A 27,849-nucleotide genomic window follows, 5' to 3' on the forward strand; every position below is an offset into this window, starting at 1 on the left:
GGTGAGTGACTACCACAGTGGGTGAGTGACTACCACAGTGGGTGAATGACTACCACAGTAGGTGAATGACTATCACAGTAGGTGAATGACTACCACAGTGGGTGAGTGACTACCACAGTAGGTGAATGACTACTATAGAGGGTGAGTGACTACCACAGTGGGTGAGTGACTACCACAGTGGGTGAGTGACTACCACAGTAGGTGAATGACTACTACAGTGGGTGAGTGACTACCACAGTGGGTGAGTGACTACCACAGTGGGTGAGTGACTACCACAGTGGGTGAGTGACTACCACAGTGGGTTAATGACTACTACAGTGGGTGAGGGACTACCACAGTGGGTGACTACTACAGAGGGTGAGTGACTACCACAGTGGGTGAGTGACTACCACAGTAGGTGAATGACTATCACAGTAGGTGAATGACTAACACAGTGGGTGAGTGACTACCACAGTGGATGACTACCACAGTGGGTGAACGACTACTACAGAGGGTGAGTGACTACCAAAGTGGGTGAGTGACTACCACAGTGGGTGAGTGACTATCACAGTAGGTGAATGACTACCACAGTGGGTGACTACTACAGAGGGTGAGTGGCTACCACAGTGGGTCAATGCCTACCACAGTGGGTGAATGACTACTACAGAGGGTGAGTGACTACCACAGTGGGTGACTACCACAGTAGGTGAGTGACTACCACAGTGGGTGACTACCACAGTAGGTGAGTGACTACCACAGTGGGTGACTACCACAGTAGGTGAGTGACTACTACAGAGGGTGAACGACTACTACAGTGGGTGAGTGGCTACCACAGTGGGTGACTACCACAGTAGGTGAATGACTACCACAGTGGGTGAATGACTACTACAGTGGGTGAGTGACTACTACAGAGGGTGGGTGACTACCACAGTGGGTGAGTGACTACCACAGTGGGTGAATGACTACCACAGTAGGTGAATGACTACCACAGTGGATGAGTGACTACCACAGTGGATGACTACCACAGTGGGTGAATGACTACCATAGTGGGTGACTACCACAGTGGGTGAGTGACTACCACAGTAGGTGAGTGGCTACCACAGTGGGTGACTACCACAGCGGGTGAATGACTACCACAGTGGGTGACTACCACAGTGGGTGACTACCACAGTAGGTGAGTGACTACCACAGTGGGTGACTACTACAGTGGGTGGGTGACTACCACAGTGGGTGACTACCACAGTAGGTGAATGACTACCACAGTGGGTGACTACCACAGTGGGTGACTACCACAGTGGGTGAGTGACTACCACAGTGGGTGACCACCACTGTGGGTGACTACCACAGTAGGTGAATGACTACCACAGTGGGTGACTACCACAGTGGGTGACTACCACAGTAGGTGAGTGACTACCACAGTGGGTGACTACTACAGTGGGTGGGTGACTACCACAATGGGTGACTACCACAGTAGGTGAATGACTACCACAGTGGGTGACTACCACAGTGGGTGAATGACTACCACAGTGGGTGACTACTACAGTAGGTGAATGACTACCACAGTGGGTGAGTGACTACCACAGTGGGTGACTACCACAGTGGGTGACTACCACAGTGGGTGAATGACTACCACAGTGGGTGACTACCACAGTGGGTGACTACCACAGAAGGTGCGTGACTACCACAGTGGGTGACTACTACAGTGGGTGGGTGACTACCACAGTGGGTGACTACCACAGTGGGTGAATGACTACCACAGTGGGTGACTACCACAGTGGGTGAGTGACTACCACAGTGGGTGAGTGACTACCACAGTGGGTGACTACCACAGTGGGTGAATGACTACCACAGTGGGTGAAACCACAGTAGGCGAGTGGCTACCACAGTAGGTGAGTGACTACCACAGTGGGTGACTACCACAGTAGGTGAGTGGCTACCACAGTGGGCGCTCCTCAACTGGTTCCTGCGATAGCAGCTGCCCTGCTGCGGTTGGCCCGTTCACACGAAGGCAGATCGACACCAACCGGGCTCGACAGCGGTTTCTGACTGAACATACGGGAGTCGCTCATGGGAGGGGGGGGGGGTAACCTATCAAGGGCAGCCACCCCGGCTTTGTGGAGCTTCAGGGCACAGTGGGGGTATCTCCTCTAACACCCCATGGGTTTTCTCTGGGATCTCCACCCTCAGGTGCGGCGGCGGCGGTGGCGGCGTTGACGGCACATGCCCGTAACCCAGCACTGAGGGGGGAGAGGTGAAGTATGACAAATAAACCCCGATGGATACAGCGTGGGCGCCACGGTGGAGAGATGTTGACTCCCTCGCCTGGTATACATGAGGTTGTTGGTTCGATAGCCGACTCTGACACCTGTATATTTGGAGTTTGCACGTATGTCTCTCCCCCCCCCCCCCGTTGTCGAGTGGATTTTTCTCCGGGTCCTCTGGTTTTCCCCTACACATTTAGAATCAGCATCACGCGTGTAGAGTATTTGGCTGCAATACACATTCTCCACGCGATAAGCCGCATTGTTGAGCTATAATTTGTGGCCAGGTCGCTTCCGAAAAAGAGCTACGTAGCTCAGTGGGCCTTACCTGGCAAAATAAAAAAAATAGTTTAGTTTTATTATTGTTACGTATTGATTGTTCTTTCAAGTTAAATTTGCGTAACCAGGTGAGAAGCCAAGAGACCAGGATGTGTCTCATTTGCAAGAGTGACCTGGGACGCCCGTCCGCCAGCAGGGGGCGATGATCGCCGCTGCGCGTTTGTGATCCAAATTGACCAATTTGCTGTATCGTTTCTCGAATGTGGACCGTGACGCTGGCAGGTAATGGCCTGCTCTTGCGAATGGCGTTGCGGGTTCTCTTGACGTTCGCTGCGAAGGAGGCTACGTGTAAATCCTGACTTAAAAGCTTTCGTGCGTGCAGGAATTCATACCCTTTGGGTCATTCGGTAACGTCGCGTGGATAGGTTCGAAGAAAATAGCAAACAAACGAAAAAAAACGTACGACGTTTCGATCGCAAACGCAAGCGGTCGTCATCAGGCTTTTTTCAGCGATCCGAACGTCGTGCGTTTTTTTTTCGTTTGTTATTTTCTTTGAACCTACCTACGCGGCTTTACCCGGAAGACCCAAAAAAGAGACGGCGTGTGTTTTGCAGGAATAACCAGGGCGGCTGCTGGATTCGAACCGCGAAACAAGCGATGAACGTTCCACCGGTGGCGCCACGTCACCACGCTACTTTCCGCGGGTAAGAGGTTTCCATCACCACCCTGCAACTTCTCCGCAGCATCTAGACTAGGGGAGTCGGCAACCAAAAATAACGAGGGGAGCCATTTTTGTTGAATTCGGTGTAAAAAAAAGAAAACTTTCGAGAGCCGTAACACCATGTAAATATCGGATGGCGAGCTCTTAATAAATAATGTCACAAAGCAGTCCCTTAAAGAGCTGCATGCTACTCCAAGGCTGCAGGTTGCTGACTCCTGCCCATGGTCAACTGGACTCCCATGGTAAAATGGACTGCTATGGTAAAATGGACTGCTATGGTAAAATGGACTGCCATGATAAACTGGACTCCCATGGTAAACTGGACTGCCATGGTTAGCTGGACTTCCATGGTCAGGGGTCGGTGAAAAAAAATCAACGTTTTAAGAGCCGCAACGCATTTAAATGCGAGATGGTGAGCCCCTTAATAAACAACGTCACGAAGCAGCGAGATGGTGAGCCCCTTAATAAACAACGTCACGAAGCAGCGAGATGGTGAGCGCCTTTAATAAACAACATCACGAAGCAGCGAGATGGTGAGCCCCTTAATAAACAACGTCACAAAGCAGCGAGATGGTGAACCCCTTAATAAACGTCACGAACCAGCGAGATGGTGAGCCCCTTAATAAACAACGTCACGAAGCAGCGAGATGGTGAGCCCCTTAATAAACAACGTCACAAAGCAGCTAGATGGTGAGCCCCTTAATAAACAACGTCACGAAGCAGCGACATGGTGAGCCCCTTTAATAAACAACGTCACGAAGCAGCGAGATGTTGAGCCCCTTAAATAAACAACGTCACGAAGCAGCGACATGGTGAGCCCCTTAATAAACAACGTCACGAAGCAGCGAGATGGTGAGCCCCTTTAATAAACAACGTCACGAAGCAGCCCTCAACAAGCCGAGCGCGGCTCTGGAGCTGCGAGTTTGCCGACCCCTGGCCTAGACTGATAAACAACAATCATTGACTTTCAAATCCACAAAGTCAATTTCTGTACGTGTTCGTGACCTTGGAACGGGACGTTGTGAACCAACGATCGCGGAGCAGGGGGGGGGGGAGCGGCGAAACATCGCGCCTGGGGGTGACCGACTGCCCGCGGGAGGCTGCGCGGCGAGACCGGCACGTGCGTGGCCAGAACGAGACGGATCGTGGGAACGGAGGAGCGTGCAGCGTGATGGGTGGGTGGGATGGGGGGGGATGGTAGAGAGAGGGTGGCGGCGTGCTACCTTTTTGCGTGCGTTTGTCGGCAGACGCCTGCGAGGCCATGTAGATGGCGGCGGCGGCCACGGAGATCGGGCTCCGCCCGGGAACCAGGTCCAGCTCCACGGCGCGGCGCGCGATGTGCGTGGCCGCAGCCTGGACGCACGCACACACGGTACACGCAAGGTACACGCAAGGTACACGCGTACACACACACGGTACACGCAAGGTACACGCAAGGTACACACACACGGTACACGCAAGGTACACGCAAGGTACACGCGTACACACACACACACGGTACACGCAAGGTACACGCAAGGTACACACACAGTACACGCAAGGTACACGCACGGTACACGCAAGGTACACGCACACACACACACGGTACACGCAAGGTACACGCACACACACACATGGTACACGCAAGGTACACGCACACACACACATGGTACACGCAAGGTACACGCAAGGTACACGCGTACACACACACACACGGTACACGCAAGGTACACACACACACACGGTACACACACGGTACACACACGGTACACGCAAGGTACACGCGTACACACACACACACGGTACACGCAAGGTACACGCAAGGTACACACACGGTACACGCAAGGTACACGCAAGGTACACACACACACACACGGTACACGCAAGGTACACACACACAGTACACGCAAGGTACACGCAAGGTACATGCAAGGTACACACACACGGTACACGCAAGGTACACACACACACACACGGTACACGCAAGGTACATGCAAGGTACACACACGGTACACACACGCACATTGTACACACACGCATGGTACACGCACGGTGCACGCACACGGTATACACACATTTTGTACACACGGTACAAGACAAAGATCCCCTGTATAGCCTTAACAGACTGTAGGGGCAAGTGCTGTTAGCGAGCACCTATGAAGCACCTATGAAGGCCGGAACGGTACACGAGGGGGTGGGTGGCCGGCACCACGCCCATCCGCCTTTGTCTCCCCCATGGCGATGTTTACACACCGTACCAGGTACTCATTTGAGTGAAACTCGGGGACGCCCAAGACCGGTTCAGATAATCGTCACTGGTGTTGGCCGTGAGCGGGAATCAAACTCGTGTTGCCAGGTTTGTAGTGCAGCGTAGCACTAACAGCTACACTACCGCTCCCCAACCTCAACTGACACACACACACACACACGAGGACAAACCTGCACAGCCTTGGGGAGACCGAGGTTGGAGCAGAACCTGGACATGAAGTCCCCGGTGGTGATGAGGTCCACGCTGGTCTCCAGCGCCTTCAGGATGAGCTTGAAGCAGCGGCCGATCTCCTTCTTGGAGATGCGCGACACGGCGCAGATCTCTGCAATGCGCGACGGCGGTGACACGCAGCGGCGATCAGCAGCAGCAGCAGCAGCACCGAGACCGCGAAGAAACGGTCCCGATTGTGGACGCTGCACGAGGGGGAGGGGAGACCCCTGACTATGGGGGCAGCAGCGGCGGCGGCGGGGAAGCAGAGCCCAGCCATTCAGTGCCGGATTCAGCGAGTCCGGGGCCTGTAGCATGTTATAAAGGGGTCCTAAATTACAAAAAACACAAATGTTTTACTTGCATGGTAAAGTAATTTTTTTATTTGCTATACAGCCAGATAATACGACACACCGCTAACCTTGAACACCCAGTCGTTCATAAAAGTTGAAGGCGGTATAGTACTTTAGTAATAGAGCAAGTGCAGAATCACTGAACCGGAATTGATAGCTTGAAAGCATTTACTGCGGGCCCCTTGAAAGTGCGGGGCCTGTAGCTACTACTACACGTGCAGTAGCAGCTACTACTACTACTACACGTGCAGTAGCAGCTACTACTACTACTACACGTGCAGTAGCAGCTACTACTACTACACGTGCAGTAGCAGCTACTACTACTACTACTACACGTGCAGTAGCAGCTACTACTACTACTACACGTGCAGTAGCAGCTACTACTACTACTACACGTGCAGTAGCAGCTACTACTACTACTACACGTGCAGTAGCAGCTACTACTACTACTACACGTGTAGTAGCAGCTACTACTACTACTACACGTGTAGTAGCAGCTACTACTACACGTGTAGTAGCAGCTACTACTACTACACGTGTAGTAGCAGCTGCTACTACTACTACTACTCGTGTAGTAGCAGCTACTACTACTCGTGTAGTAGCAGCTACTACTACTCGTGTAGTAGCAGCTACTACTACTCGTGTAGTAGCTACTACTACTACACGTGTAGTAGTAGTAGTAGCTACATATGCTACCTTTGCTCCTAGGATAATCCGGCACTGCGGCCACTCAATGCTAAGTTGACTACGGGTTGTGACAAGAGGCCTCGATTGCTGCCGTGCGGCCCAAATCATAATTACGATTCCGTTTGTTAAGCCAGCCGAAGCCTCGCTGAGTCTCGAGACAATCTCTTCGCAGGAGGGTCCTGCCAAGTATTCGCCAGGAGTGGAACGCTGTGGTTACTAGGCATAACTCCAACGGGAGTCATTTGCAGTGCAATTTTTCAAATTTGAAGCAGAGTGGCCTGCTCTTGCGAAGGGCGTCAGGGGGATCTTCAACATCCACTACTGAAGTAGATGGCGCGGAGTATTTCTGCGGTTAACACAAGCCGCAGAGGTGACCAATATCGTGTTTTTGTATTGTTTGTTGTTGTAACGTTCCGACTCGCCCCAACTGGACGCCTGTGAAAAGGACCTTTACAGCCCATCGGATTCCTCCAGTCTAAAGAAATATTCTCATTCTGATATGGGGCATTGAACAATTATAATTTCCAGCAGGCACTCAACCACTCTCATTCACAGAGAGTGTTAGAGCGGCTTAGGTGGAGGAGGGAAACCCAACCCGGCGTCTCGTGCCATCGGTTAGATCTCACGAGGCTTGCCAGGCCCATTGCAGGACGCACGCACGTCAGCACCTGTGGCTCGATTACAGCTATGACACGGCTAGGGCTGTGCAAGGCAGTGGGGGGGGGGGGAAAGAGGCCTCAGGGCGGAACCAGCAGGGCAAGGGTCTGTACGGTTTGGACACGAGCGGGGTCTTGGCGCGTGCGCGTGTGTGTGTGTGCATGCGCGTGTCAGGCGTGTGGGTGCTGGCCACCCACCCCCTCGTGTGCCATGCCAGCCTTCAAAGGTGCTCGCTAACAGCACTTGCCCCAAGTCTGTTTAGGCTAAAAGGATCTCCGTCTTTGTTGGCGTGCGCGTGCGCGTGAGGGTGATTTACCCTTGAAGGTCCTCGGGACGCCCTCTTGCCGGCAGGCGATGTAGAGGCAGGCCGAGGCGATGGCGTCGTTGCTGCGGCCCTTGAGGGACTTCTGCTCATACACTTGCTTGAACAAGTTGTTTGTGCGGTCCTGGTGGGGGGCACGCATACCGCATGCCGTGAGCAGCGTGCAGCACTCAGAGCAAGGAGCAACGTTCAGCGTTGAAGCGTGCGCATTACACACGCGTTTGAATACACGCGTACACACATGCGCATACACAGACAAAGATCCCTCCGTACAGCCTGTTAGGGCAAGCGCTGTTTGCAAGCATCTATGATGGCCGGAAAGGTACACGATGGGGTGGGTGACCAGAACCACGTCTGGCAGCCTCCATCTCCCCAATGCTGATTTTTTAGACCTAGTACCAGTGACTAATTTTAGGCTGGGTTGACCCAGGGGAAGGCCAGCACTGGTTCAAATAATGACCATTGATTTTATCCACGGCTGTTAATAGAACTCGGGCTGCCCGCATCATATTGTAGTGCGATAGCCACTACACGTCCACTACCCCGCACCAAAAAAAACCAACAAAGATCCCCCCGTATAGCCTTAAGAGACTCTGAGGCAAGCGCATACACGCAGACAAGCAAAAAAAGATAAATATCCCCCGTTAGCCTTAAAAGACTGTTGGGGTGAGTGCGCGCACACACACGTGGCACAGGATCACACGTGTGTGTGTGTGTGTGCAAGCGCGAATGCTCACCACGATGTTCCTGGGCAGGTTGATGCGGTCGGACATTGTGTTGATCTCACGAAAGGCCGTGAGCATGGCCCTGTCGGAGGAGCTGAGACTGCGGCGGTTCTGGTACTTGGCGTTGCCGAACTCGTCGAAACTCGCCGCCCCCGTGCCCTAGGAGGGCAACACGGAAAAACGTCGGTGTGGGCGAGAGGAGTCGAGGTGGATTTCGTTTAAACAGGTGAAGTCTCGTCATCAGCGAGCGTGAAGCCGGGTCACCAAATTGACAAAAGCAAAACAAATAATGTACAGCAACGATGCAAAAAGGCAGAAGGGTACACATCACTACTACTAGCACGGGCGTGAAGAGCTCACAGAAGTGTACACATCACTACTATTCACACGGCCGTGAAGAGCTCACAGAAGTGTACACATCACTACTACTAGCACGGCCGTGAAGAGCTCACAGAAGTGTATACATCACTACTACTAGCACGGGTGTGAAGAGCTCACAGAAGTGTACACATCACTACTACTAGCACACCGTGAAGAGCTCACAGAAGTGTACACATCACTACTATTCACACGGCCGTGAAGAGCTCATAGAAGTGTACACATCACTACTACTAGCACGGCCGTGAAGAGCTCACAGAAGTGTACACATCACTACTACTAGCACGGCCGTGAAGAGCTCACAGAAGTGTACACATCACTACTACTAGCACGGCCGTGAAGAGCTCACAGAAGTGTACACATCACTACTACGAGCACGGGTGTGAAGAGCTCACAGAAGTGTACACATCACTACTACTAGCACGGCCGTGAAGAGCTCACAGAAGTGTACACATCACTACTACTCGCACGGCCGTGAAGAGCTCACAGAAGTGTACACATCACTACTACTAGCACGGCCGTGAAGAGCTCACAGAAGTGTACACATCACTACTACTAGCACGGCTGTGAAGAGCTCACAGAAGTGTACACATCACTACTACTAGCACGGGCGTGAAGAGCTCACAGAAGTGTACACATCACTACTACCAGCACGCCGTGAAGAGCTCACAGAAGTGTACGCATCACTACTACTAGCACGGGCGTGAAGAGCTCACAGAAGTGTACACATCACTACTACTAGCACGGGTGTGAAGAGTTCACAGAAGTGTACACATCACTACTACTAGCACGGGTGTGAAGAGCTCACAGAAGTGTACACATCACTACTATTTACGTGGGCGTGAAGAGCTCACAGAAGTGTACACATCACTACTACTAGCACGGCCGTGAAGAGCTCACAGAAGTGTACACATCACTACTATTCACACGGCCGTGAAGAGCTCACAGAAGTGTACACATCACTACTATTCACACGGCCGTGAAGAGCTCACAGAAGTGTACACATCACTACTACTAGCACGGCCGTGAAGAGCTCACAGAAGTGTATACATCACTACTACTAGCACGGGTGTGAAGAGCTCACAGAAGTGTACACATCACTACTACTAGCACACCGTGAAGAGCTCACAGAAGTGTACACATCACTACTATTCACACGGCCGTGAAGAGCTCACAGAAGTGTACACATCACTACTACTAGCACGGCCGTGAAGAGCTCACAGAAGTGTACACATCACTACTACTATTCACACGGGCGTGAAGAGTTCACAGAAGGGTACACATCACTACTACTAGCACGGCCGTGAAGAGCTCACAGAAGTGTACACATCACTACTACTAGCACGGCCGTGAAGAGCTCACAGAAGTGTACACATCACTACTATTCACATGGGTGTGAAGAGCTCACAGAAGTGTACACATCACTACTACTAGCACGCCGTGAAGAGCTCACAGAAGTGTACACATCACTACTACTAGCACGGCCGTGAAGAGCTCACAGAAGTGTACACATCACTACTACGAGCACGGGTGTGAAGAGCTCACAGAAGTGTACACATCACTACTACTCGCACGGCCGTGAAGAGCTCACAGAAGTGTACACATCACTACTACTAGCACGGCCGTGAAGAGCTCACAGAAGTGTACACATCACTACTACTAGCACGGGTGTGAAGAGTTCACAGAAGTGTACACATCACTACTATTCACATGGGCGTGAAGAGCTCACAGAAGTGTACACATCACTACTACTAGCACGGGTGTGAAGAGCTCACAGAAGTGTACACATCACTACTATTCACATGGGCGTGAAGAGCTCACAGAAGTGTACACATCACTACTATTCACATGGGCGTGAAGAGCTCACAGAAGTGTACACATCACTACTACTAGCACGGCCGTGAAGAGCTCACAGAAGTGTACACATCACTACTACTAGCACGAGTGTGAAGAGTTCACAGAAGTGTACACATCACTACCATTCACATGGGCGTGAAGAGCTCACAGAAGTGTACACATCACTACTATTCACATGGGCGTGAAGAGCTCACAGAAGTGTACACATCACTACTATTCACATGGGCGTGAAGAGCTCACAGAAGGGTACGCATCACTCGTACGACAAATGGTGGGAGGTGCGCGCGGCAAGAATATTAAGGAAATTAAATGAATTCACTCACTCATCATCATCATCATGGGAATCCAGGAGGTTCAGCAGTATTCACTGCTGTTCTACACCCACCGTGACACCATGTATGGTGTTCTAGAACCTAATCACGTCTGCAGAAATGGTAAATGTAAATATACCCAACATACACGTGGGCATGCGTACACGTGTACGACTCGGCACGGCGAGCATCCATCCCGAGGATCGCCCGCGCTCCGCCACGCTTGGGATCTGAGCGGCGCTTCAATGCGATGAAAACGGATCGCCGATCGTGCAGATATTAGCCAATCGAAAAAAAGGGGGGGGGGGTGGGCGTTTCACACGACGCTTATGCACTAACCAATGGGATTAGTCGATCTATGGATCCCATACCAATGTATCGGACGCAGTGATTAACCCTCGCCGAATCGATACTCCAACAAGGCTGTCGGATCGACTATGAGCAGAATCGATCGATGCGATAGACACCTCGATTAATTATCCACAAGACCGTATATGGGCAGAGCCATGGCCCTATGGACAACGCTCCGCGCCACACTTTCACATACTGGGGCAGATCGCCCACCTCGGAGGGCGTTCCATTTTTCTGCATCGGAATATTTATTTACACTGGCGGAATCCTACGAGCTATAAAAGCTCTTTTCCACAGACGTCCAGTAGGGGCGCGGGGTCAGAACGTTGCACAGCGCCCCCCCCCCCCCCCCCCCCCCGGCAACGTCGTCACCTTGCTGATGAGCGTGGTGAGGTCGCTGCCGTTGAGCAGAGGGTTCTGCGCGTCGCCCACTCGCGACGGGTCCTTCGAGTTGGTGTCGTTGCTGAAGGTCCTCCACTCCGAGCCGACGTCCACCACGCGGTCGCCTGGGACACGGCGTGCATTACAGAGTCCACCGGGGCGGGGGCCGCGCCGCCAAGACACAATAGACACGCCGCACCACCACCGCCACCACCACAACAACAACGCGGGCGCTCTGCTGGTGGGGGGAGGAGGGGGGGGGGATGTTTTAAAAAAAAAAATACGTGCAGTGCAATCATCGCATATCTGACCATCATACGTCCGCGCCCCCCCAACCAACCAACTAACCGCCCACACACCCAGTGTGGTATCTACACTAAAACCAAACAATTTTTTACTTTACCAGGTAAGGCCCACTGAGCTATATAGCTCTTGATCAGAAGCGACCTGGCCACAAATGATAGCTCAGCGAGGTGGCTTATCACGTGGACATTTAATAGCAGCCGAATACTCTAAAACGCAAGTGTGGGGGGTAAAACCGGAGGACGCGGAGAAAAATCCCAGCGACCACAGGGAAGACATGCAAACACCAAACATGCAGGCATCAGGGTCAGGATGAAACCCACGACCTCCTGTATACTCGGCGAGGTACGCGCCATTAATCCACAGGATCAGAGCAGACCTCGGTACCGCCTAAGGGAGCAAAACTTTCGTAGAACGGATGCATTTGCGTGGCTAATTACGAGCGCAGCTCACCGTTATTGGCTGTTGCAGAGAAAATTACAACCCGCTAAAGTTTTTGCCACCTGGTGCGGTGGCAACCAGTGAAACGTCTGCTCTGCCATCGTGGACCGCGCGCCGCGGTCGCAAACACTACACTGCGCCCTGGGCTGTCCGACGCAAGCGTTTGAGGCTTTCACGACCAAGACAAACGAGAGCCCAGTTTCTGCACAGGGGGGGGGGAAGTCTTTCTCGGCGCTCTGTGGTGACATGCGGCGCAATTCCGGGCCGCGAAATCGATTCAAGAATGGGCTCAGCTGCCCTCACCTGCCCTCCCCCTTGTTCTCGCTCGCACGGTTGTTTGTGTAGCGTCTGCCTCGTTGAGTTCCATCGCATCTGCTCCACCATGAGCCAGGCGGCATCGTTTTGCCGTTTAATTCGTATTAACGCTTGCCGATGAGGGACTTGGTGAAAAAAAATCATTTAAATGTATAAAGTGCCCTTAAACAATCGTTCTCAGGGAAATTGAACCGATTGAGGGCTTTGCCCAAGACGCTAACAGTGGCCCCTGAAGGCCCATTTCAATCGATTGGGAGCCGCTACCATTCCACTGTGGGAATTCATCACGGTGGCCTGCTAGCACACGCCGGCTATCGCGTCATCGGCGACGCGTCACGCGGTATTTGAGGCTAACGAAGCGGTGCCAAAAAACACCGAAACGCAGCAGGGCGCTAATTTGCGTGGGAAATTGCCAAACCGCGTCAACCTGTTGCGCCGCCATCCACATTTAAGCATCGGCCACGGCGCCGTGGCCTCCGCCGGGCGTCAGGGCGTGCGCTCAGTAACGGTGCCTCTTCGGAGGGAACCACACGCCAATTTAAACACCGCTCACCAGGATTGTTTCATTTCATTCTCATCGGGCACGCGTGGTGTAAAGTGCAGCCTCACAACTCTATCCGCACGTGCCCCCCCCTCTGGCATGTCTTGTGCGCTTGTGAGGAATGGCCAATGCCTGCAACGATGCCTTGCTACGAGGTCGCACGCAGCATTGCTGACGAGAACGTGTCGAGTTTTTTTTGTTTGTTCCGCGGAGGTGGGGTTTGGTGAAACTGCTGGTGGGCAGCACCTTGGCAGCAGGGTACATGGCACTCGTACACGTTCAAAGCGTTGTTCGTTTGCATGTCTTACCACAAGCATGTGTGCGGCTGGTGCACTCTTGACGCCTTGCGACAGGTGTCTATTTGGTGTTTTAACATCGCCGGCGGCAACCTAGGGCTGGCAGTCAAGCGGGCACTGCGATTGACATCAACGCGCGCGGCTCTTCGTGCGTAGAATCGCACGCGATACGGCCACTGAACGGCGCGCACGCACGAGAGAAGCCGCCGCCGTTATTGACTCGCGAATATATCAACCGGAAATCGTTATAGACTTAGGCCCGTGGAGCACACAGACGGAGGCCCGGCGATAGGAACGGAACACACGAGGCAGACTGCACAAGCGAGAATACAAATCATGGAGGCCCCCAGTGGAGCAGCGGTTGTTCGACTGAATCGTGTGAATTCACCAAACTGCGGGAGAGGGCAGTGGTGACCGGTGGTGATGGGGTGCATCATGAATCACTGCAGGTTGACGTGACAGCAGCAGCACCAGCAGCAACAGTGGCAGCAGCAACAGCAGCAACAGCAGCAGCAGCAACAGCAGTAGCAGGAGCAACCGCATTAGCAACCGTGGCACCGAGGTGATTACTGACCGACTACAACTCCACACTCGGGGCACACCATGTCCCCCGCGCGGTAATCTTCAATCAACACCGCCTCCGGGTGGTACGGACAGTGAATGCTGCACACACACACATACAAACAGACGTGCAGAGACACGCAGAGTCATGAAGACACATGCATGCACAGACAAAATAGATGCACAGAGAAACATGCATGCATAGACATGCATACAAGGACAGACACAATAATGGGGGGGACACGCACAGAGATCCATCGTTACACCTCATATAATATCGTGGCAAACATTGTAAGTGAGCAATTATTAAGGCTGACGTGGCACACAATGAGGCGGTTTGGTCAGCAGAATGCCCAACCACCTTCATCTCCATAAGTGCCGAAGCTCAGCCAATGTTTCAGGTACTCATTCATGTCCGGGGCGATCTGGAGGAGGTCCAGGACAGATTCACTCTCACACACGCATGAGCACATACAACGCGCAGCAAATACACACGTGTATTATGTACGTTGTGGTTTACAGCGGCTGCACAAGCAATCAGGCCAATTTGCCCCTTGTGCGCAGATTAACGATGGCTCTCCCGTCATCGCTTTACGGCTGTGGGGGGTTCTCTGGGCACTTTGATTTCCTGCCACTCAATAAAATACTCTGAAAAGATTCGGCCAATCATACCAATCAGCCCCCCCCCACCTAACACAAACCGCGCCCCTCCCCCCACCTCAAAAAACACAAGTCTCGGGACTGGGTAAATCTGTCAGCAATGAATAACATTGATAGTTTAAACCAGCCGAAGGTGTTGGAAGCGTTAATTGGAATCTACGCGTCCGTACATGCCTGGGTGTAATGGTACAAAGAAAAAAATCAAATCCCATTTCGAGCTTTAATACCAGCTGCCAGTTCCAGTTATTTTAGTGTTTGAGAAAAACCTGTGGGAGCTCGAAATTTTCCACGCCATGCAGCAAACGCAATTTTTATCTCATTTCATCAGCCGCCGCTGAAGTGAACCGAGCCGCCGAAAGCCACTCCATTAAGGGAGCCTCTCTGTTTCGTTGGAGGCGAGGGTTCGGGGGTTGTTGGGGAAAAAAGAGAGATTTGCCAGTACAGAAAAAATTCAACGGAACCATGGAACCGCACACGCACGTGTCAGACGCAACGCCGCCCACACACCGACACGCGGGCGCTAGTTCGCAGCGTGACGTTACGACTCAAAAAAAACCTCAAAAATATCCTTAACGGTTTTCTTCCATTAAGGATCTTCACGCCAGTGTGGCCCAGAAAACGTTACAAATCTGGGCGGCGGTTAAGCGCAGAGTTTCACGGCCGGCTTGTGGGCTCCGCAGCGTTCACGGGAACGTGCGGAGAGGGGTCCCTCCTTAGAAGAACAGATGCAGTTTTGTTAGTGCATCATCTGCAAATTTAAAAAAATTCAACGTTTGCGGCCCTGCTATTGCTCGCTGGCGCCAATGCTGGCAGAAAACTAAACTATTTTAATTTGACCAAATAAGGCCCACTGAGCGATATACATCCCTTTTTTTTAGAAACGACCTGGCTATCACAAATGATAGCTCAATGAAGTGGCTTGTTATGAAGACATTTATAGCCGTCAAATCATAAAATCTAAATGCATGTTCCTGAATTTGGAGGGAAAAACCGGAGGACTGGGAGAAAAATCCAGAACATGCAAACTCCAAATATACAGGCGTCACAGGGTTGGGATCAAACCCACGACCTCCTGTATTCCAGGTGAGTAAAATTAACATCCCGCCACCGTGGCAACCTTCACCACTAGAGGGAGCTCTAGACAGCCCCTCCAGAGGGAATATTTGGCCTACTCTTCCATGTGGGCCAGTCGTCCTGGAATAGGTCTGAGTACCGACACTTTGCAAGCGATGAGCCACTTTGTTGAGCTTCGAAAAAAATAGTTAATACCTCAGTGGGCTTTACCTGGCAAGATAAAAAAAATAATTTAGTTGTATTTGTATATTTTTGTCAAGTGGTTTGTTAACCTTTCCTAAACTCTGCACTCCTACAGAGTTTTTGGCATTGATTGGTCATCTGTGAAAGAGCTTTATAGATCATCGAATTCCTCCATTCTCTGATTCTTTACTCAACTGCACGCAAAATGCCGACCGGCTGGGTGGATAGAGGCAGTGGCGGCAGGGATTTAAGAGACTCGCACCGTTGTTACAACCGTCGTGCCAGGAAATCGAAACCGGCGACCTCTGGAATGCAAGTCCGGTGTGCTGACCATTTCACCACGGCAGTGTGCCCGGCGGTATACAACGCGCATCAATATAAAACACAAATATGTATGTAAGCACACGATTCGACGCAACAGCCTGATGCGGCGCCACACCCCTTATCACGCCGAGTTGATTAAAGGAGCCTCACCAGCGGAGACGACGATTGTAATAATTTATACTTTGTAACGAGCTGCTCGAGGAGGGGATCTCCGCTCCCGAAGACAGAGGACGACTCAAGAGGCGCAAGGAGGAACCACAGGCGACAGCGGGACGAGGCAGTGGCCACCTCCCCCCAGCTCTGGCATCTTCTTTGTACAAAGGTGTTATCGGCCAACTGACGAGCATTTACGCGCGGCAAACTGGAGCGCCCCGGAGATGAGGGGGCATCCTGCGCTTGGTGGAGATGGGAGAGCAGCCTAGCTTTCGACTTTCCTCGGTCAAGCAGCGCCACGATAAACCGGCGGGCGGAGCCAACACTCGTGAAGTTACCGAGGGCAACCGAGCCAGAAGCTTGGGTCTCCAGAGGACAGGTGGCTCAAGACAAATGTGGTGAGGCCGACGCCTCATACGCTACTAACCCAGCAATTCGAATTTGATTCATGACCGTGGTTAAAAGCAGTGGCAAGTGATATCCGAACCGAACCCCGTGATTGCCACGGTGTGCGGGGGCCTGAATCCAGCAGTGTGTTGACAATGGGATGTCAATGATTACCATCACCATTATTTTTATGATCACTGTCATGTTAGTCTTCACTGCGCGAACCCTGAAATGACTCAATTTCGTGAACCCAAATGACTAAGCAGTGAAACCGCTCGGAAAATAAGAGGCTCGAACCCTCGACAATTTTTGCTCGTCGCTCCTTACTTCCTCTTTCAGGGGCAAGTGCTGTTAGCGAGCACCTATGAAGGCCGGAACGGTACACGAGGGGGTGGGTGGCCAGCACCACGCCCGACCGCCTTTGTCTCCCCAGTGGCGATGTTTACACACCACACCAGGTACTCATTTGAGGCCGAGTCGACCTCGGGGAGGCCGGGAACCGGTTCAGATAATCGTCACTGGTGTTGGCCGTGAGCGGGAATCGAACCCGGGTCGCCGGGTTCATAGCGCAGCGCGCTAACCGCTACACTATCGCACACACACACACACACACGTGGGCGAGAGCCACACGCGTCGCTGCAAAAGTTCCAATGCGCTCCACCCCGCACAAGATCCCCCCCCTGCGTAGCCTTGGCAAGGCTACGCTGGGGGAGACAAGTGCTATTAGCGAGAGCAGGACCCGTGAAGCTCAAACAGCACACACGAGGGGGTGATGTAGCCAGCAGCCATGCCCGGCCACCTTTTTCTCCCCATCGATGATTGTTTTACGCACTGTGCTGGATACTTGCGTAATGCCGAATCGACCTAGGGGAGGCCCAGGATCAGTGTGTGGATGTGCGTCACCGATGTTGGTCGTGAGCGGGGAATCAAATTCGGGTCGCCGGGTTCATAGAGCATTGTGCTAAACCACTGTGCCACTGCTCCCTACTGAAAAAAAAAAGATAAAGATCTACTGGATAGCCTTAACAACAGACTGTTGAGGCAAGTGCTGCTAGCGAGTACCTATGAAAGCTGGCACAGCACTAGAAAAAGGTGGCTGGCCAGGACAACGCCCAGTTGCCTGTGAATCCCAAGAGCCGATGTTGTACCAGGTACTCCTTTAAGGCCAAGTCGACCTCAGGGAGATCCAGCAATGGTTCGGACATTCGTCCCCAATGTTGGCCGTGAATTTAACTCGTTTCCGGGTTCGCAGCATAACGCGCTCACCGCTGCGCCACTACTCCCCACTGTGCGTACACACACGGGACACACACACACACGTGGTTACTCAGCCACAAAGAAAACACGTATCCATCACACCGTCAAGGAGGACAGGTTACATTTGCAGAGTGCGGATTCACAAGAAGTGATGCAACAGGCTGTCCTGACACGAACAGCAGCGAGTGACTGTGGTGATGATGCAGAGTTTATTTCTCTACACAGCTTCATCAACATCATCGATGACCCAAGACTTTAATTGCTGCCTAGAAGAGCCCTTTGTCCACTCTGCAAAATCACTTGGGAGCTTACAGCTCAGGCCCCCTATTATATCGACACGAGAGAAATTGCTTTCCTCTCCACTGCGAGTGATTCTTCAGCACTGTCGCCATGTGGAAGGCACTGGGAGCCAGGTCTAAGTGAGTGCGAGTATTCCCTTCTTGAAAGTGTCTAGCGTTCAATCGCCCCTCACAATGTGAAATAACTCGACACACTCATCAATAACACTGTGGCCTTAAAATGATATGTGACGTTTCGGGCAATGGCCCTTATTCATAGCACATTTTTAGAGAGGGCCAGAGAGAGTGAATAATAAGCAGTGAAGACTGCACGACACACATGGGGCCTGATAATTTAATACAAAAACATTCTGATGACCGGTTCTTGAATTGCTATATGAGTTAATGAGTAACAGACAAACCCTTCAATTATCAAAATGTATCACTACTAAATAAACTCATTGATATTACAAGTACAAGCATTAAATGTTGCTGGCACATTGCATGGTGGGAAGATCTGGTCCCGTGAGAACAAGGCCCAATCCACCTAAACATAATTTCAGGTGGAATCTTAACAATTGTAAACTTGTTACTACACAGGTCGAGCTCAGATCAACATATAACCTAAAACATTGGTGCGCAAACTCCAGCAAATTGCAGACTTTAGTTGGCGGTCAACGTTCAAAGTGGACTGCCACCCTCTCAAAGGAACAGCGCTGCCCCCTTAGTTACCCCCCTGTCCCGTGACCTGTGGATCAAACGAATCACTCGAGACACTGGTATGGCAGCAAGAGCAGTTTACGCAAATGCTGTCGCAAGAGATAACACGTTTAGGCGCAATGGTCCTTCGCTGACTATGCGCGGTTAATTAATATAAAAAAAAACCCCACACAAGTCTGGAGGAAACCATCAACGGAAAACCCAGCGACACGACCCACTACTCCCTTTAGACCGGGCTCCCAGTGCCACGCGACTCTCCAACAGGGCGAGCCGTCACTCGCGCGGTGAAATCAATTTTTCGAGCGACGACGATTTCACGCGAACTGCGAGTGAGCCCGCATGTGGAGCAGTAAGAGCGGTGTCTCTCTCCCCCTGGAGGTGGTTAACACCTCGGGACACCGACGATGACAATGACGGAACGAGCGCAGCCGCACCCCCTCTGAAGATTCACGGTAGAGCGCACAACAGCTCCGTCGCAACAACTACTCTGTGTCAGCGCACACAGGCATTTCATTCTACCCTGGTCGTGTGTAAAGTTTGGATCGTCCTGCGAGTCCCCCAGAGTGTTTGCTCTGTATACAGCGGAAGGTCGCCGTGACTCTTGATGGCGCTTGTGACCGCCTTATTCAGCCAGTTGCCAAAATGCGACGATTTCCTCCCCCCCCCACTCTCTCTAAAATATGTGACACCACTTATTCACAGGCAGTGGTAACTAACTCCCCGCTCGAAGGGACACAGAAGCAGGGCTCAACTCAACTGGCAGCCACTGAGGCAGTGGTGGAAATTCCGCATTGTCATGGCAAGGACCAATCTGTTTACACCCGCTACTCCGGTTGGCACTGTACGATGCGAAATAAGTTCAACATACATACATACTTGACGATGCCCGACTGCCAACACAAGCGGCTTCGAGCAAGGGCTTCTAGCTCTAGCTCGTGCCTGCGACTCACAGGTGAGTCACTGAAAAAACAATATCATTAAACAAACACGAAAGGGAACCACCTGCAACCAAGTCACCCGTCTCGTCGAATCTCGGAGGCCAAGCGGGATGAGCGTGGATAGTGTAGGCCGTGTGATGGTGCTAGGATGGGTGACCACCACACAACACGTCGTTACAGGCTGTGGGCCATACGTCGTAGGCAACCGGGGGCAGCGCAGTGCGGCAACACAATTTTTTGCACTCAACTACCACGCTCTCATGCCTCTGTCCCCCCACTTTCGCTATCCGTACTGTTGAAGTATGGTCAAGCGATACGTAGGGAGAGGCCCTCATTTAGCAGTAGTCGGAGGACAATAGGGCTGCACAGGGATCATTGATGTCGATTTTCCCGTGCGTGATGGACCGTTTGTTATCGAAATCCTTCATAAAAAAATGTTTTTACCGATATACGGGTAAACAAATTAGCTTTAAAACACGAACCTGATGGATAGAAAAAAAAATAGAAACGTTTGTGGATTAATTATTATTGTCCCAAGTCAATTTATTATAATGGATGTATTATAATAAATGTGCTTCACACAATGCAAAAGAACCGAAACAGTGGGGCACTCACGCCGATTACGACTTGGGTCATCGAGGTGACGGCAGTCGACTTTGCCGGCTCCGAAGGGTTTGTGGTTCACATCCCGATTCTCATCGCCGTAGGACGCCGGAGGCTCGGCGCCCAGGCACTTCCCCAACTTATGCTACCTGCCCGTGCGATGACAGAGATATCGGAGAGCTTCTCCATGAAACGGACAAAAAAGGGGGGCGATGGCCAGTGGTCGCGGTCGAGACCAGGCGGCACCCTGTGCGTTTACTGCGGTTACTATTGTGATGTATTCGTATTACGCCTTTCTCTCTGGCCTACGTGCTGCTGTGCAAAGGGGGCATTTGAGAGTACAGTGAAACCTTGGATTGCGAGTCACTTGGTCTGCGAGTGTTTTGCAAGACGAGCAACATTTTTTGAAAATAAATATTAATTTGATAAACGAGCGAGGTCTTGCAATACGAGTAGTGTACGTATACGCTTTGTCTGCCGAGCGTCACGTGATCACAACTGATGTACGAGTGCTTTGGATTACAAACACGTTTCTGGAAGGAATAATGCTCGCAATCCAAGGTTTTACTGTATTTTGGCTGCTACATTTGCAAGTGATAAGCCACTTCGTTGAGCTAGAATTTGTGGCCAGGTCGCTTCTGAAAAAAGAGCTACATAGCTCAGCGGACCTTACCTGGTAAAATAAAAATAGTAAATAAAAAAGAGTGAAATAGTAATTGCCCAAAACGTCGCCTATTATATAAATTTTAGTTTAAGGCCACACTGTATTATTGACAAATGTGTTGAGTTTGTTTGGTTATCTGTGGTCGTGTACCACTGCCAATGCCGTATAACCACAATTTATTAATATCAGGTTACCTTAACGACCAGGTGAGCTCAGTGAGGTCAAGAGGGCTCTGTTTTTAATCAAGGGAGACCTGGATTTCATTAAGTATGATTAAAAACATCATAGATACAGAGAAAACACTTACAGACCCATGTCATTGGAAACATATAGTGACCCACAGATTTAGAGAACCATTCACATACATAGTGACCTAGAAACTCACATAGATAATAACAAATAAACAGACACCCATGCTTAGAGACCCGTAGACTTAGAGAAACCATCGCATAAAAATATAGAACTTCAGACTTAAATGATGACCCCCAGACCTATACAGACTTACATGGACCCATATATGTGAAGACAATGACCCAAGCATCAAAGAACACAGATATCCAGTTAAAGACATAACATAACAACCGCCACCACATACATAAGAAACCCACAGACTAGGCGCAGACTACAAAGACCCATATATTTACATAAATACCCACAGATTTATAATGAAGACACACATACACCCAGTTACCAAGAGACCCACAGAATTAAGACACCCACACAGACCCATAGAATTGCAGAAACCCAGATACTTAAGAGACCCACAAACTTACACAGAGAAGCATACACACACAGCCACCCAGAGTTTAGACTTATATAGAGACTCACAGACTTACATAGAGACCCGCAGACATATACACAGACCTACAGGTGCGATGATCTCATATCGATGAGTCATCTCATCTGATGACCTCTATATGACCAGAGTTGAGACCAGAAATTATATTTCTTCATGGGGAGGCCCGGGTTACAACAATGAGGGCAGAGTAACAGCGGCAAGGTTCAAGGTTGTTGACAAAACAACACAACGTGCTGTAGATCCTCCTCGTGTCCTGCCACCACCGTGACCGTGTTTGTTTATCCAACGCAGTGACCGTTTACGAAAACAGCTTAGGCCATAATTAAGATGAGCACACCATTTTTTATTCAACACGGTAATTAACAACAATGAAGAACGGCATGATGAGCGCAAGGTAAGAGCATCGCCGCGCACGTGAAAGTAATGGCACGTTGATAACGAGGCTGCTTTATTGGGATGATGGGGGTCTCGGCTAGGGGTCGTCAAAGACTCCACAATGCGTGACGGCGGTGTGAGGTGGGGGGGTTGGGGGGGCGACAAAGGGGGACGAGGTGAGGAGGTACCGGCGGACACGTCAGGCGAGGAGGCACGGAGAGACGAAGTGAGGTGACACGTGGAGGAAAGGCGAGGAGATGATGAGTGGTGAGGAGACGCGGAGGACGAGGCGAGGAGATGATGAGTGGTGAGGCGAGGAGATGATTAGTGGTGAGACGAGGTGAGGATACACGTAGACACGTGGTGAGGAGACACGGAGACACGAGGTGAGGAGACACGGGGTGAGGAGACACGGGGTGAGGAGACACGGGGTGAGGAGACACGGGGTGAGGAGACACGGGGTGAGGAGACACGGGGTGAGGAGACACGGGGTGAGGAGACACGGGGTGAGGAGACACGGGGTGAGGAGACACGGAGACACGGGGTGAGGAGACACGGAGACACGAGGTGAGGAGACACGGAGACACGAGGTGAGGAGACACGGGGTGAGGAGGCATGGAGGGCCGAGGTGAGGAGACACGGAGGGACGAGGTGAGGCACGGAGGGCCGAGGTGAGGCACGGAGGGACGAGGTGACGCAGGATACGAGGTGAGGAGACGATGAGTGGTGAGAAGACACGAAGAGACGAGGTGAGGAGACACGGAGAGACGAGGTGACGCAGGAGACGAGGTGAGGAGGCACGGCGATACGGGAGACTCGGTGACGAGCAGCATGAGACACAGGAGACGTGGGGAGCGGAGACGGCGGTTAGATGAGGAGGTGGGTAAGGACATGACGAGAAGGTAGTGGTGAGGTGAGGATGAGGTGGTGAGGACGTGACGATGAGGTGAGGTTGCGGAACTCACCGGTTACCGGACGCCATTGTGTGCGCGGTCTCGGGAAGCGCACCGCGATTGGCCGAGTTCACGTCTGACGTCACGTCCACGTGGCGCAGGTCGAGCCAATCGTCGTGGAGACGGGCGGGGAGGATACACACGTGGTTGCGCGGTGGTGGGTGGGGGGGGTGGGAGGAGCGGTGGGACAGCGGTTAGCGCAGCCGATTCCCGGCTAACGTCAGTGGTCAAATCTGAACCGGTCTGCTGAAGCCCCTGGCCCCACTAGGTCGACTAAGCCTTAGATCAGTGGTTCTTAAACCTTTACTGCAGACTTGTGCACCCCCTTTGGTGCTCAGAAAAGGGCACCTGGCACCCCCAGTGGGTGCGAGGTGCACCCCGGGTTAAGAATCGCTGCCTTCGATGAATAACATCTCGTGCGTGGGAAGCGCTTTGCACTGGGGGGGAGACAAAGGCGGCCGGGCGTGGTCCTGGCCACACCACCGACTCGGGCCATTCATGGGTGCTGTTACCTCGTTGATAGCAAACGCCCCAACAGTCTGTTAGGAGCCGTCCATAAATGACGTCACGCACCTAGGTGCGGGGGGGTCAGACATTTGTGACGATGTGTGACGAGGAGGGGGGGTTTGAGAAATGTGACGTCATGTTAAAATGCGCAACTTTAATATAGACAACACGTTCTACTTATATTCTTGTTTCTTTCGGTAAAGTCACGTAGAAGGGAAACAATAAAATAATAAAAATACATAAAAAATATAAATATATATAATATATATATAAATATATAATATGTAAATATATACGTGACTTTACCGAAAGAACCAAGAATATTAATCCCTGCAGTCACGAAAGCTTTAAATCAAAACGTTCTACTTAATTAAATATACTTTAAAAAAATGTTTTCTCCTACAACATCAGAGTGCAGCGCCACATTAAATACACACTACAATGACAATAGTTTAAAGCGATTTCAAAGCTTGTTAATTTTTTTTTGGGGGGGGGGCAGAGCTTTGTGACGTCATATTTGAGGGGAGGGGGTCTGACTTTTTGTGACGCCGTGTGACTGGGGGGGTAAAAAAATCGTCCAAAATCGCGTGACGTCATTTATGGACGGCCCCTTAGGAGAGTACAGTGGGTAAATAACCCACAGATCATCGTCAAAGACGTTCGTCAATAACACCGTGGCCTTAAACAGAAAACGTTTACAATAGGCGACGTTTCTGTCAATGGCAAAGACCACCCGTGTAGCTTGTAACAGACTGTAGGGGCAAGTGCTGTTAGCGAGCACCTATGAAGGCTACCGGCACGGTACACGAGGGGGTGGGTGGCCAGCAACCACGCCCGGCCGCCTTTGTCTCCCCAGTGGCGATGTTTACACACCGCACCAGGTACTCATTTGAGGCTGAGTCGACCTAGGGGAAGCCCAGGACCGGATCAGATAATCGGTATTGGTGTTGACCGGGAGCGGGAATCAAACCCGGGTCGTCAGATTCGTAGCGGAGCGCGCTAACCACTACACGACCGCTCCCCACAATGGCACACACACACTCACCATTACATTCTAAACACACTCGCCATCACTCACCGTCTCACCCTCTCTCAAACTCTGAAAGTTCAACATACGTTACATGCACACTCATGGGTCATTGCCCGGAACGTCGCCCATTACAGCACTGCATATGTTTTATTTTTAAGGCCACTGTTATTGACGGGACGAATTGAGTCCTTTCGCTAACACTCCTCGTCCGTTTGCATCACTGCTAGCGCAACAGCGGGGGGAAAAAGAGCTTTATAGCTCATCGGATTCCTCCAGTATCAATAATCTGACATCGACCAGGCAGTGTTTGTCCCACCCAGAGCGAGAACATATCCGAGTCTTGATTTCTCCCCTGGGTAAGCAACTCTGTGAACTCACGTTCGGAATAACCCATCAGCAAACCCCACTCCCTATTGTGCGCTCATCTTTAGAAGTTACAGGGGTGGTCCAGATGTCCTGTGATCCCCCCTCCCCCCATTTAATTATCTACAACTTAATTATATACACGTTTAAAAAAGTACGGTTTATTGAAAACAGAATTTAATCAGCGAAGGGGGAGTACAAAAGTTAGGGCCACAAGTAACTGGGGGGGGGGGGTCACAAGACATCTGGAACACCGTGCAGGATTAAAATCTTTAGTACGGAAGCCGACGGGTAGCTGCCAGGAATAAAAAAAACGCGTTTGCATATTAGCACACTGTAGTCATCTTAAACTAAGCAATTAAAATGTGAACCAGGTAAGGCCCACTGAGCTACATAGCTCTTCTTTCAGAAGCGACCTGGCTATCAACGAAGTGGCTTATCACGTGCAAATGTATAGCAGCAGACGAATTCTCTTTAAATGTGGAGGGGGAAGAAAAACCATAAAGGGGCCGGCGAAAAATCCACGCGACCACGGGGAGAACACGCAAGCTCCAAATATACAGCTGCAGACTTCAGGATCGAACTCCTGTTATTACCAGTCGAGGTAGTTAACGTCTCGCCACTGCGGCGAGATGAGTCATGATGGGCTAACGCTTTGATCGATGGGCCCGCTGTTGTCCCAGCAAAGTCCGCAAGCGAAACTGAACGTCGCGCTCGAATGTGTGATTGGAACGGTTGGGGGCTCAACGAATAATCGAAGTTGGCAATGTGTGGTTGGAACGGTTGGGTCACTCTAACTGGGCTAAAATTTAACAGCACGCAAATAATGACGCAACTTATAACGCGCACAACAACAGTTCACGGACATTAAAGACTGAATAGCGGCAGCCAAACTCCCGTGTCGCAGGACAGCCCAGGGGAAAGAGGCGGAGTCATTAAGAAAGAGGCGGGGCTTCTCGGAAAGAGGCGGAGCCTCTAAGAAAGAGGCGATGCCTTAAAGAAAGAGGCGGAGCCTCTAAGAAAGAGGCGGGCCATTAAGTCTGAGGTGGGGCCTCTCAGAAAGAGGCGGGGCCTTTAAGAAAGAGGCGGATCCTCTAAGAAATGCAGCACATTAAGAAAGAGGCGGGGCCTTTCAGAAAGAATGGGGGCCTTTATAAAAGAGGCGGAGCCTCTGAGAAAGAGGCGGGCCATTAAGAAAGAGGCGGGGCTCTAAAATAAGGCGAGGCCTTTAAGAAAGAGGCGGGGCCTCTCAGAAAGAATGGGGGCCTTTAAGAAAGAGGCGGGCCATTAAGAAAGAGGCGGGGCCTCTCAGAAAGATGTGGCGCCTTTAAGAAAGAGGTGGGGCCTTAAAGTGTCTCTGAAGAGTCGGTGTGGATGGTAGGCTGATGCTGCTGCTGTGATTTACGCAACAGCAGCGGGGTGATGCTGCTGCTGATGAGAAATGACCTCCGGCAATGGCCACGGTTCCTCCCGCACGTTGATGTAGAGAGGTGCTGAGAGTTCCACAGCTTGAGCTGTAGCGCAGGGCGACAGCAGCGAGGAGAAGACAAGGCGGTGGACGGCCGAGGATTGAGGGCCCCACATTGGCGAGATGTTAACTACCTCGCCTGGTGTACAGGAGGTCGTGGGTTCGATCCCGACCCTGACGCCTGCTGCTGTATATTTGGAGTTTGCGTGTCTCTCTCTCATCATCACGGTGGCTAGGAGATGTTAACTACCTCGCCTGGTGTACAGGAGGTCGTGGGTTCGATCTTGACCCTGACGCCTGCTGTTGTATATTTGGAGTTTGCGTGTCTCTCTCTCTCTCTCATCATCACGGTGGCTAGGAGATGTTAACTACCTCGCCTGGTGTACAGGAGGTCGTGGGTTCGATCCCGACCCTGACGCCTGCTGCTGTATATTTGGAGTCTGCGTCTCTCTCATCATCATCACGGTGGCTAGGAGATGTTAACTACCTCGCCTGGTGTACAGGAGGTCATGGGTTTGATCCCGACCCTGACAATGCCTGCTGCTGTATATTTGGAGTTTGCGTGTCTCTCTTTCCCCGTAGTCGCGTGGACTTTTCTCCGGGTCCTTCGGGGGGCTTTTTCCCCTCCACATTTAGAATCAACAGCGCACGCGTTTAGAGTATTTGCCTGCTATACATTTACACGTGATGAGCCGCTTTTTTGAGCTATCATTTGTGATGGCCAGGCCGCTTCTGTAAAAAGAGCTACATAGCTCAATGGTCCTTACCCGGTGAAACAAAAATACTGTCGTGTATAATTTGATCTTTTAAAATCGGGGTCAAACTTAGGAGAAGTGGCGCTGGCGGCACAGGAGGCAGTTGCTATTTCATGTTCATGTTTTTTTGTTTGTTGCGGTTGCACCCGATTCAAGAGCCGAATGGCTCACAGGGCTATACCAA

At 51.5% G+C, this 27,849-nt stretch overlaps 1 protein-coding gene across 2 annotated transcripts in view; it reads right to left on the minus strand.

Moving 5' to 3' along the window:
* The window catches only part of GTF2B (general transcription factor IIB), a 36,361-nt gene extending 10,304 nt beyond the window's left edge, over nt 1-26,057 (minus strand). Inside the window, exons 1-8 of one of the 2 annotated variants that reach the window (XM_032946754.2) lie at nt 26,039-26,057; nt 23,555-23,618; nt 14,188-14,276; nt 11,709-11,842; nt 8,452-8,598; nt 7,709-7,838; nt 5,659-5,810; nt 4,464-4,593 (exon numbers count right to left, since the gene is read on the minus strand). In XM_032946754.2, coding sequence (XP_032802645.1) covers nt 4,464-4,593; nt 5,659-5,810; nt 7,709-7,838; nt 8,452-8,598; nt 11,709-11,842; nt 14,188-14,276; nt 23,555-23,571 — 799 coding nt within the window. In that variant the 5' untranslated portion in view covers nt 23,572-23,618; nt 26,039-26,057. Of the gene's footprint in view, nt 1-4,463; nt 4,594-5,658; nt 5,811-7,708; nt 7,839-8,451; nt 8,599-11,708; nt 11,843-14,187; nt 14,277-23,554; nt 23,638-26,038 lie in introns of those variants that run through there. The other variant, XM_076061127.1, reaches the window with a different exon arrangement.
* Between the last annotated feature and the right edge of the window lie 1,792 nt (nt 26,058-27,849).

Source organism: Petromyzon marinus, chromosome 5, assembly GCF_048934315.1.
Source record: "Petromyzon marinus isolate PM22_M1 ecotype Great Lakes invasive population chromosome 5, UKy_Petmar_22M1.pri1.0, whole genome shotgun sequence".
Lineage (NCBI taxonomy): Eukaryota > Metazoa > Chordata > Hyperoartia > Petromyzontiformes > Petromyzontidae > Petromyzon > Petromyzon marinus.